This window comes from Leptodactylus fuscus, chromosome 11, assembly GCF_031893055.1.
Source record: "Leptodactylus fuscus isolate aLepFus1 chromosome 11, aLepFus1.hap2, whole genome shotgun sequence".
Classification (NCBI taxonomy): Eukaryota; Metazoa; Chordata; class Amphibia; order Anura; family Leptodactylidae; genus Leptodactylus; species Leptodactylus fuscus.
In genome coordinates this window covers 86,425,494-86,438,022 of record NC_134275.1, presented here as the reverse complement: position 1 = coordinate 86,438,022, position 12,529 = coordinate 86,425,494, and the positions used below count along the sequence as shown (strand labels likewise).

General features: G+C 42.9%; 1 protein-coding gene across 1 annotated transcript; it reads right to left on the bottom strand.

Annotated features, from left to right (window-relative positions):
- Positions 1-1,887: 1,887 nt before the first annotated feature.
- LOC142185386 (cytochrome P450 2G1-like) lies at positions 1,888-12,176 on the bottom strand. Its single transcript, XM_075260806.1, has 9 exons — positions 11,991-12,176; positions 10,068-10,230; positions 8,317-8,466; positions 6,082-6,242; positions 5,687-5,863; positions 5,119-5,260; positions 4,846-5,033; positions 3,662-3,803; positions 1,888-2,756 (listed from the first exon to the last, which is right to left on the bottom strand). The coding sequence occupies exons 1-9, from the start codon at positions 12,168-12,170 to the stop codon at positions 2,575-2,577; spliced, it is 1,485 nt and encodes a 494-aa protein (XP_075116907.1). The 5' UTR covers positions 12,171-12,176; the 3' UTR covers positions 1,888-2,574.
- Positions 12,177-12,529: the final 353 nt, after the last annotated feature.

Genomic DNA, 12,529 nt, shown 5'->3' with positions numbered 1-12,529 from the left:
CATGGCTGGTTATCAGGAGGGGACACTACATGTATGAGAAGATAACCCGACCACAATAAGGACATCATGGCTGGTTATCAGGAGAGGACACTACATGTATGAGAAGATAACCTGACCACAATAAGGACATCATGGCTGGTTATCAGGAGGACACTACATGTATGAGAAGATAACCTGACTACAATAAGGACATCATGGCTGGTTATCAGGAGGGGACACTACATGTATGAGAAGATAACCCAACCACAATAAGGACATCATGGCTGGTTATTAGGAGGACACTACATGTATGAGAAGATAACCTGACCACAATAAGGACATCATGGCTGGTTATCAGGAGGACACTACATGTATGAGAAGATAACCCGACCACAATAGGGACATCATGGCTGGTTATCAGGAGGACACTACATGTATGAGAAGATAACCTGAACACAGTAAGGACATCATGGCTGGTTATCAGGAGGACACTACATGTATGAGAAGATAACCCGACCACAATAGGGACATCATAGCTGGTTATCAGGAGGACACTACATGTATGAGAAGATAACCCGACCACAATAAGGACATCATGGCTGGTTATCAGGAGGACACTACATGTATGAGAAGATAACCTGACCACAATAAGGACATCATGGCTGGTTATCAGGAGGACACTACATGTATGAGAAGATAACCTGACCACAATAAGGACATCATGGCTGGTTATCAGGAGGACACTACATGTATGAGAAGATAACCTGACCACAATAAGGACATCATGGCTGGTTATCAGGAGGACACTACATGTATGAGAAGATAACCTGACCACAATAAGGACATCATGGCTGGTTATCAGGAGGACACTACATGTATGAGAAGATAACCTGACCACAATAAGGACATCATGGCTGGTTATCAGGAGGACACTACATGTATGAGAAGATAACCTGACCACAATAAGGACATCATGGCTGGTTATCAGGAGGACACTACATGTATGAGAAGATAACCTGACCACAATAAGGACATCATGGCTGGTTATCAGGAGGACACTACATGTATGAGAAGATAACCTGACCACAATAAGGACATCATGGCTGGTTATCAGGAGGGGACACTACATGTATGAGAAGATAACCCGACCACAATAAGGACATCATGGCTGGTTATCAGGAGGACACTACATGTATGAGAAGATAACCCGACCACAATAAGGACATCATGGCTGGTTATCAGGAGGACACTACATGTATGAGAAGATAACCCGACCACAATAAGGACATCATGGCTGGTTATCAGGAGGACACTACATGTATGAGGAGATAACCCGACCACAATAGGGACACTACTATGATGGTTAGATAAAATCTTCAAATATGTAATTTGTTTAAAATAGTAATCTTTTAATTTTCTGCCATATAAATATGGCTGTTAATGAGAAGACCCCTTTAATAAAGCATATAAAAAGTTATCACCTTCACCTGCACTATTGATTAATGAAACAAAAAAAAAAAAGTTTAGAAGGTTTAGATACACTGAAGCCTTAGATACTGCCCCTGGTAAAGGGCCACTATGGGAGTCAGATAATCAAGAATACACATAGTAATATAAAGCCCAGGGGTTGATTTTGGTGACTTCAGTCCCCTTGGCAAAACATTGGTGAGAGGTCATTTTATGGCAGTGTTATACAATGTAAGGCCCCGTTCCCATGGAGTAACGCGGTGCTCAATCTGAAATGTAAACACGTGTCAGAGTGAGCGCTTCAAAACAGTATCCCATTGACTTCAATTGGTGCCGGCGTACGCGCGCTACACATTGAAATCAATGGGTTTAAAAGCCTCCCATTGATTTCAATGTGTAAGCCGGAACCCATTGAAGTCAATGGGATACTGTTTTGAAGTGCTCACTCTGACACGTGTTTACGTTTCAGATTGAGCGCCATGTTACTCCATGGAAACGGGGCCTAAGGCTACTTAGAGGCAATAACATGGATAATTATGGGGTAAGACGATCATATCTGTAGGAAAGTCCTATATAAATCCTTCTCTGCCTATGAGTCTGAACAAGCTCCAACCACAGAATATCTGAGCCTTCAGTAAACATATTAACAACAGTTGTGTAATCGCCTCTTCAAATCTTTTGTATTGTGTCAGAAGACTTAAAAACATCTTTACGTTCCTGTGGGAGGCTTCGGTAAGCTGCGGAGGGATTTGGAAGGTGGGTGGACTTGGGCAATAACATGTTTTTGCCCTTCCTATAATTGCCCAACATTTGCACAATTTTGTAATGGAAACCCTAAAAAATTGCTACAAATTCTATAACCTCTTTGTTAATATGACAGTGAAACCATTTCTCGAAGAACATCCCTTTACCTAGACTGGATTTCGGTTTCATCCTATTCTTTGTACATTGGACATCTTTGAGACTACGACAACTCTAGAAGAACATTTTCTAATACAATTTTGGGTGTCGGAAAGAGTCTTGACTGCGTCTGGAATCAGATCTGAGGTCGTGGACTCTAATGTAATATTTCTTGCTATCTAAGGGAATAACTTTTATAGGGCAATGTTCTGCAGGAGATGTGGGGGATTAGCGAGGAACGAATGACACCTCGTAAGGTATTGGGACATTGGAAAATCCAGTCATCTTAGGGCTGATGTCGGACTCGGTTAAATGCATCTTGGTTTTTAGCTTGAAGTTCTGTAAGATGGTTGTTAAAAAGAGGAACAGCTCCATTTTAGCCAAACCTTCACCGGCACAGACCCTCTTCCCTGGAATTAAAAAGAAAAAGTAAAAAAATGACAAGTAAAATATCTAATAGTGCAGAGACAGCACACTTCAAAATCCGCTGCTAAAACCGGCCCCCATTGACTTTAGTGGGAGCCACCGGCTTCTTTTTTCCGCTACCTAGTAGACCATGACCATTCTTTCAACGGAATCCACGGCACGACACTCCCCTCCCGACTAGGCCCATTTATTTGGGTCTAATACAAATCTGACTGGATGCCAGTGCACTGAATCAGCATTTAGTCGTGGCTAGCCATGTTTTGGACTGGATTCTGAGGAGGCCTCTGCGTCAAAATCTGGTCCAAAAAACCCCGTGTGAACTTACCCAAAATGTCTAATGTAATTTACAAGTACTCGATTGGATTTATCCTTTTCTACTCTTTTATTCCCATTTTATTTTCTGTATTGTATTGTACTTTTACCTGTATTTGCTGGACAATCCTCTGATGTATACTCTGTGCATGTTAGTGGCTAATACTGACCCACTCGGGTTAATAAATATATAAAATTTATAAAGCTTGTGAGTGGGGCGTATGTAGAAGGTAAGAAGGGGATCGCATGTGTGCCAAGTGGCTTGGTAAGGCGAGATCCTTCACAGCTGGCACCGGGTTTCTTTGTAGTCTGTTACCCTAGAGACACATAGCTATATTCTCAGACGCTGTATACACACCAATGTGCTTTACATCCATTACTACGTTATACAAATGATTATGAAGGTGGAATTTATCCTGTATAATGGTGACAATGACTAAAGGAACCTAATTTTGTCCTTTGTATCCAGACATCTTGGATGATGTGATAACCGTATTACAGTGTCTCTCTTTGTGATACATTCCATATAATCACTTTCTATACGGTTATGTGTTTTCTATACTACGAAGGATAATACCTGTGGAGAACGGAATAAACGCATCTCCTTTTTTGAAGCCACCATTCTTGTCCAAGAAGTGACTGGGGTTAAATTTGTTTGGAGTTGCAAAATATTCCGGATCTCGGAGAGCGCAGTACAGAAGTGGGTATACGTCAGTACCCTATATAGAAGAAAATAGAAAGTATATTGGTAATAAGATAAGATAATCCTTTAATAGTCCCACAGTGGGGAAATTCCAGTATGTTACAGCAGCCTAGTAATACAGATACAGGATAATACACTGTAATATAATACAGACGTAGACACACATATGCTGAGAAGAGAAGATATACTAGGAGTCCATAGCAGCTAAGGCACAGAGAAAGAAAGAAGGAAGACTTCATGGTCATAATCATTAGTTCTCTGTGAGGAGTGTCTCCGCTTGGTCTGACGTAGATTATACAGCCTGGTCGCGGTTGGAAGGAAGGACCTGCGATAGCTCCTTCTCACACTTGGGGTGAAGCAGATGGTCACTTACAGTGCTGTCAAGTCCCATCAAGGTCCCATACATGGGGTGGGATTTGTTCTCCTGCATGTACGTCACCACAGACAGTACCCTTCTGTCACCCACCACCTGTACTGGGTCCAGGGGCTCCCCAGGACAGAGCTGGCCCTCCTGATCAGCCTGTCAAGTCTAATGAAGTCAGTACTCGGAGCTGTAGCTAGAAGACCCAATGCATAATCTGAACGGGGTCCCTGTCTACCTTAAGCCATTTAGAATAGTGGTAACCACTGCGCCCCCTATAGCTATAGTCATGGTAGTGGTGAGCGAGTCCCTGCACAGCCTGACACTATTACCACTAACTGCTCAGCATCATATTGTGTAGGAACAAGTCCCATCTCCTGGAAGGAAACATATTTGGTTATATAAGTCCCCAGATTTCACAATGTATGCTTGTATTCAAGGTTCCAAGTAATGTTTTCTGGCATGTGTTATAGTAAACCGATCAGGCCGAGGCCCCCACTCAAGCCCACTTTGATCTCTGCCCCTGCACTGATCTAAAAAATGGAGAACAGGTCAGAAATTGGAGAAAGTGGACTTTTCGTTTTATGTATAGTATTCCCCCATTGAGGGAAGAATCTGATGGATATTTTTGTCTCCTATTACATTCCTTAAATACTCAATATCTCTAAAAACCATACAAGATATTTCAAGTCTTTACCTTTGGAATGGAATATCCATGAAACTTGATGTCTTTTACTGTAGAATGTGGGAGATTTAAGGGCAGAACATCACTAAACCTTTGGATTTCGTGAATTACAGCATCTGTATAAGGCATCTTGCTGCGGTCTTCAATATTTGGGCTCCGGTTATCCCCAATCACCTTGTTAATCTCCTCATAAAGTTTTGCTGTAGGGCAAAGAAACCGACAAATAAGTCCTAAGCATTTTGTACGAGAAGAAGGACCATAAGACCAAACCACCATCCACAATACCTTCGATTTCCGGATGTTTAAGGAGGATGAGAAGGCCATGTCTTAGAGTGCTACTGACGGTCTCCGTTCCTGCAAAAAATAGTTGAATCACTGACAGGAGCAAGTTCTTTCTGTTGAATTCGGAGTTGGGGTTTTCGTTCTCCTGTGCAGACACACAAAATTCATCAAAACCATGACTAGAGTATTTCTTATTCAAGACAAGACAGTCAAACACTTCTCAACTTCTAGGAATTGTAATAATGGCAAAGAATATCCTCAGAGTAAATTAGGTTGTCCATGTACTCAAAGTTGGTAGGTCAGGAGAGGGGGCCGAAATAGAAGATAACTCCCTTTAAGAAAACTCAAGCTGGTACAGATATCATGAAGAGCTTTACTTGCTAAATTTGTGTCTTTAATGGGTGTTGGGTCTTCACAATGTTATCAAAGAAGGGAATGGAAACTGTAGTCATGAGTTAGAGGACACCAAGACCTCTTGTTACAGGTAGTTTGGCATGTGGTGAGCCCTTTGGACATATCATCGAGACATCCCAATGGTTTCTGGATGTATCATAGAAATACAATATTTTACCTGGTTCATTTTAATGAGAAAACAGTCAATGAAGTCCCGAGGGGTGGAGGGGTCGAACGTTTCTTGGTTCATTTTCACTCTTTCGGTAACAAACTCTAACAATTCATAAAAGAGTTTATTAATCTTCTGGTGAGGTCCAGGAACGTGGTCCATTATCTCTGGAATCATGTCGTGCAGCTATGACAAGAATAAAAAGTCAACTTTGACCAGTTTTTGATATTTCTTACATTTCCAATAATCATTAGTTAGAACTGGTTAAGGATCGGACACTACGAGGTTTCTATCGCACGTGGTGATGAGTTAGGACTTCAGCTGAAGAAGAAGAACAGCCATGTTTTGGAATCCTGCACAACCCCTTTAAGAAGACAAATCTATAGGACCTGCTTGCCATTTACCTGTCCCCAGGTGGTGCTCATCAGCTGAAATATCTCATTAAAGATATTGAGTAGCTTTAGAAACTTTAAGTTGTCGTACTCAAAGCGATTGCCAAAGACCACAGAGCAGATGACATTGGACACCGTCTGGACCAGGATATTGGTAGGGTTGATCGCCGATCCTGTAATAAAGATAGAATAAGCAAAATAAAGAAACTTATAGACTGGCGTCTACCTAGTGCAAGACTGATGGGGGCGCAACATGGTGGAAACAGTAGATATAGCGTTACCTGCTACAGTCATTGGCAGCTGTCACATTTCTATGTCGGGAGAGAACAAGAAGTACAGAGTGGTGGAGTAGTGGTGGTAGCCTAACATACATATTGCCCGTGCACATACTATTATATGGAGTGTGAGCACTATATATGTGTTATGTTATAATAGACTAATGGAGGGGGCTCATGGAGACAGCACAATCCTAAGCGTACGACAAGAAGACAGAACAGAAGAACCTCCAACTATAAGTTGGTTTGGTTAGATTTCCATCCATCATCCACAATTGCAGATAAAATCCTCACATGGAAACAGTCAGCCTTAAATCTAAACTTTGGTGTTTGCTTCTATTTGCTAAGTTATTGGCACGAACCTGACAGGGTGTGCACATACCAACATGTGTAAATATGGGTGTTCCATTGACTCTGTATTCAGTGTTTACACTGAACCAAAGTAACACTGCGAAAATATCCCAATACCGTACATAGAAGTTGCAGAACAGAATAAAGTGAATTCTGCCCCCCCAATGCTCTTGGAGAGACGTTCCGTCACCTCATTGCACCTTTGTAATCTTAGGCTCTGGGGCTTGACTTCCCCTATCTCGGAGTATCTGAGAACATTGGACTGAATTGCACTTTCTAAATTCCTTAACTGACTCGAGTGCTGACTTACAGACTCCTTCTATTGACTAAGGGCAAACACTTCTCTTGTCCTCGCGGAGCATTTCTCACATTGTGATCGATTTCTTATTTGTCTCATCATTTTCTTTCTGTAACTGTATAATGGATAGAAAACAACCACCAAACCACAAAGACGACCTTTTGTGCAGGTTGTTCTTTACTTTCACTTTTCTGGCCGATGTTCATGTAATGTTTGCAGGTAATAATCTTGTGTTGGGTGTTTGCTGAACGTCAGAGGTGTCTGCTCTTACCCCACCTCATGGACATGTCCGGGTATGAGTATTACACATTACAGTCTCCCATAGGTGTATGGAACGGCCACCACCACATTACACTGATTCCCTCTGCTGTCAGTGTTACTTTATTAGAAACATCTCTGAAGTCTTATGTAAATGAGGCAAATGGTGTACTGGGGGCGGGCTTATAGCCATAGGTGCACTGCTCTTGGAAGGGTGAGAGAATAAGCTTTCATTGCAGGGGAGCGGCAGGCCAGAGATGATAGGGATCGGAGTGTCAAGAGCAGTGCTCCAGGACGCTGAAGCCTCGCCCCAAAGATATGGTTGTAGTCCAATGGATCGGTCCAATGCATCTACACTAAAAATCAAGGGGCTTTTTACTAAAATGTACTTTTTGTGTTTGCAGCTCCTATGCAAATCCATTCCTCTCCATGTTTGCAAATTACAAACTTTTAGTAGGTCCATACACCTGCTTTAGATTGCAAAGAGACCTACATGTTGGGACCCCCAAAGATCCAGATAAATGCTAAAAGGATGACATTTGACCAGGTTCTCCTCCTACCTCCTGGCCTCATGGTCTGGCACTCATTGCTCAAGCTTGTCTTATATGGCCAAAGCCCTTCGCACCTTGATGGCCTCTTCAGAAGTTTTCAGAAGACAGTCGTATATTTGTAGACTGTTGGCCGACACAGCGGTGACTTTTTTTTTTTTTTTTTTATGTAGATTGTGAGCCCCACATAGAGCTCACAATGTACATTTTTCCCTATCAGTATGTCTTTTTTGGAATATGGGATGGAAATCCATGCAAACACGGGGAGAACATACAAACTCCTTGCAGATGTTTTTTTGCCCATGGCGGGATTTGAACACCAGGACTCCAGCGCTGCAAGGCTGCAGTGCTAACCACTGAGCCACCGTGTGGCCCCTACTTTTTGTACCCTACATTATATACTAATACTGCAGCACTTTCTGTGTCACAAATAAGTTGCCTTGAATATATTGCAAAGATGTTTTTGTGATGACAACTTTATATTAACAGCTATATGAAATGTATAGAAATTCTTTACCTTTGTGTGATTTTAGATCTGCAATTAAAAATTGGGCCTCCTCCTGGATTCTCTCCTCGATGCTCCTCTTCCCCATACCGAAATTCCTTAAGGTCATCAAGGTAAAGCGACGCAGCTGTCTCCAACGCTCTCCATTGCTGAGGATCATCCCTGGTTTTATATTGAGACATGAATGTCATTTCCCGTTCTTAGACGTCGTCTACCAAAAACAGCGGCTGCAAAGAGTTGCTGTTAAGTGTCTTTATGAGACATCCTTTGTAACCTCCTGTCCGAGCGCATTTGTCTGAAAATGTTAAACATGTTTACACCCGAAACTTACTCTGCACATGGAGCAGCAGATTTTGAGTTGGTCTTTCAAAAACACCCCTGGTGAACCTGGGCCAAACCTGGGCCAAACACCCTTGGTGAACCTGTGAACCTGGACCAAAAAGCTTAGGCTGATCCTTGAGTGTTTGACATGGTCCTGCATTGGGATGAGCTCATGGGCTGCAGCTTCTGCCATAGGAAATATGGCAAGATTGGAAATGCTGCTGAAAAATAAGCAACCATCGCTGCTCCCCAATGAAGACAGATTAGGAGCTTTATTTGGAGCAGATTTTAAGGTGGAAATTGGCCCCATAATCCACTGCAAACTCATCCATGTGAACATACCCATATACATTTTGCACTTTCCTGGATATGGCCACCACTAACATATATGGCTTGCTATGCAGGGTTCAGGAGATGGATATTTACAGGGAGATAAATGGGGTGGTATAACTGGAATGTTCTGGGCCCCAATACAAAATCCATAACAAGTGTGTTTTTAAGAAAAACGGAATAAAGTACGTGTGTTGGTTATCTCAAGAGAGTAGCGCAGTTTCTTCGCATCCATCGGTCATTCTTCTGCAAAATCCATAACAAGGCCCCCTACTATCACACAATGGATTCTGCTGGATTTATGACTTGCAGAAGAGACTTTTTAAGCTCTTCAAACTGCATTTACTGCCATGTCTGCCCCCATTCCCGTGGAGCATATATCACTGCCTGATTGGTTTGTATCCAACCACATGAAGCACCATCAATTCTAACAATCGAGGTTTCATTTGCTTCATGTGAGGAAGCGATCCCCGTTCCATTCTTTCCTAAGCAATTGATGAAGATAGTTGAGGGATATACTTTATATACTTTGACAGTCCCATAGAGATAACTGTAGAAGCTCTGCACAGGGATGACCTCTCGTGCCAGTCATACGGGGCACACAGGTCCCATGTTCCCATGTTAGGTAGTCAGTTATCCCCTATTATAGACTCTGGTGGATCAGTTGTGTCATAAGAACACAATCTGAATATTGGAGCACAGAACAGGAAGGGTTGTCTGAAGGACACAAAGACCAAGAAGCTTCAGAGTTCAGAGCAGACATTGTCGATATTAAAGGGTTTGACCAGGATTTTTTCTATTTATGGCCTATACGTAGGATGGGCCATAAGATTTGGATTGTCGGGCATGGGTCAGCTGATCAGGGTCACGTCTGGTCCTTGTACTATACAGGCTATAGAGCAGGAAAAAAATAGCTCTGTGCCCCGGATAGTAGTAGGGTGAATTTTTGCTACAATTCATCTCCAAAAATAAAAAAAATTCTAGGCAACCCTTTTACAATGATTAAAGACTGCTTATAATTGACACATACAAGTTCCTTCTAGTTTTACTTTAAGACATAAGGAGTGATAAGAATTCCAAGTTGGAAAAGTGAAGAGGAATCAAAAATTCACCATGAGCCTGGAAGAATCTGTCCACCGCCGGCATCCGTCCACGGTTACTGAAGTCGTCTCCTTGGTCAATAAGGGCTTCTTTGACCATTTGATAACCTGTGAGGATTACAACTGGCCGTGTCCCGAAGTAGAGAGTATATATGGAGCCATACTTCTCTCTAAACTGCAATTAGATGGACAACACATGACTCTTCACATCGTCTGCAATGTGACTTGAACTGGACTAGAGGAGTAACTTATAGATCCTGGGCTCGTCTACAATGTGCCATTATAATACTGGTGCCTTCTCTTGGGGCTAAATGGCCCTAAGAACCCTCAAACACCAGTGTCCTCCTCTGACCACAACCTCTGCCCCCCTAAAGCTACGCCATGGCACTAAGTAGCATCTCCAATCATCTTTTTGAAGTGTTGCTTAGAAGTTTAACGGAAATTTTTAATACATTTTAAAAAAATATTTAATATTGGGTTTTAAATAATGGGCACTATGTCTAAAGGGGTAGTCCAGGATAACTGGGAGACCAGGACTCGGTATATGCCCCCAGGACTATGCATGTGCTCCCAGGACTCTGTATATGCTCCCAGGACTCTGTATGTGCTCCCAGGACTCTGTATGTGCTCCCAGGACTCTGTATGTGCTCCCAGGACTATGCATGTGCTCCCAGGACTCTGTATATGCCCCCAGGACTCTGTATGTGCTCCCAGGACTTTGTATGTGCTCCCAGGACTCTGTACGTGCTCCCAGGACTCTGTTTATGCCCCCAGGACTCTGCATGTGCCCCTGGGACTTTGACAATGCCCCCAGGACTCTGTATGTATCCCCAGGACTCTGTATGTGCCCCAGAACTCCGTAAATGACCCAGGACTCTGTATATGCCCCAGGACACTGTATATGCCCCCATGACTCTGTATATGCCCTCAGGACATTGTATATGCCCTCAGGACTCTGTATATACTCCAGAATCCTGTATATGACACAGGACTCTGTATATGACCCCAGAACACTGTATATGTCCCCAGGACACTGTATATGCCCCAGAACTCTGAATGTGCTCCCAGGACTCTGTATATGTCCCCAGGACTCTGACTATGCCCCCGGGACTCTGTATATGTCCCCAGGACTCTGTATATGCCCCCAGGACTCTGTATGTGCCCCCAGGACTCTGTATATGCCCCCAGTAGACTGCATATGCCCCCAGGACTGTGTATATGCCCCCAGTAGACTGCATATGCCCCCAGGACTGTGTATATGCCCCCAGGACTGTGTATATGCGCCCAGGACTCTGTATATGCCCCAAGGGCACTGTATATGCCCCCAGGACTGTGTATATGCGCCCAGGACACTGTATATGTCCTCAGGACTCTGTATATGCCCCCCAGGATTCTGTATATGCCCCCAAGACACTGTATATGCCCCCAGGACTCTGTATATGCGCCCAGGACTCTGTATATGCCCCCTGTACTCTGTGTGTGCCCCCAGGACACTGTATATGCCCCCAGGATACTGTCTATGTGCCCAGGACTCTGTATATACCCCTGTACTCTTTATGCTCCACCAGGACTCTGTATGTGTCCCCAGGTCTCTGTATATGTCCCCAGGACTCTGTATATACTATGCACTAGAGATATCAGAGAAGTCATAGAATTCATTTTAAAAAATTTAAATGCCAGCACTTTTTTTCCCCAATTTTATCACTTTCTGACCCAGGTTGGTTAGGGGTCTCTAAGCAGAGCCATGTCACTCGGCAATGTCTGTAACAGATGTTTTTCCCTTTCACTATTCATTGTGGCTCTCTGTAATGTTTTCTATTTTCATACTGCACATTTACACGATTACAGTCTATGATTAGGTTACACTATCTCATGATACATCTGTACAGTTATAGATATATATATTAAGGCAATACATAAATGTAAGATACACACCTGGTTTAATGATTTCACCAGCTCTCCGTGCTTTACATGCAGCATGTTCCCAATAATCGGCAGTGGCGTTGGTCCAGGTGGTAAATTCCGTGGTCTGTACATTTTATCCCATGTTGAGTAGATAAACATGAAGGATATCAATAGGACAAGAATTAGGACTGCCAACACCGTAAAGTCCATGTTGCAGGACTGCGAAACTGGCAATAGTCTGATCACTAATTTTGAAGTGCAGTTATATCAGAAAATTCTGATCATAAGCCAAGTGTTGACTGTACTGTATCATAGTTCACTCTGCGATAGTCAACGAACCAGAGCAATACCGAAAGGAGCAGTCAAGAAATCTTCTAAGGAATTTATGATCACATATTACCCCAACTCTGCAGATATATAGGAAAGGGTCACCAGAAGAGATGGGCAAAACTCTCAGGATTTGGTTTGGTTCATGTAGGGGTAATCCAGGGCCAAGATTTATTGTGGGTCAAACAAGTTTGGTATAAAAACTTAAATTGGCTTTAAACATAGTGACATGGCTCCTAGGA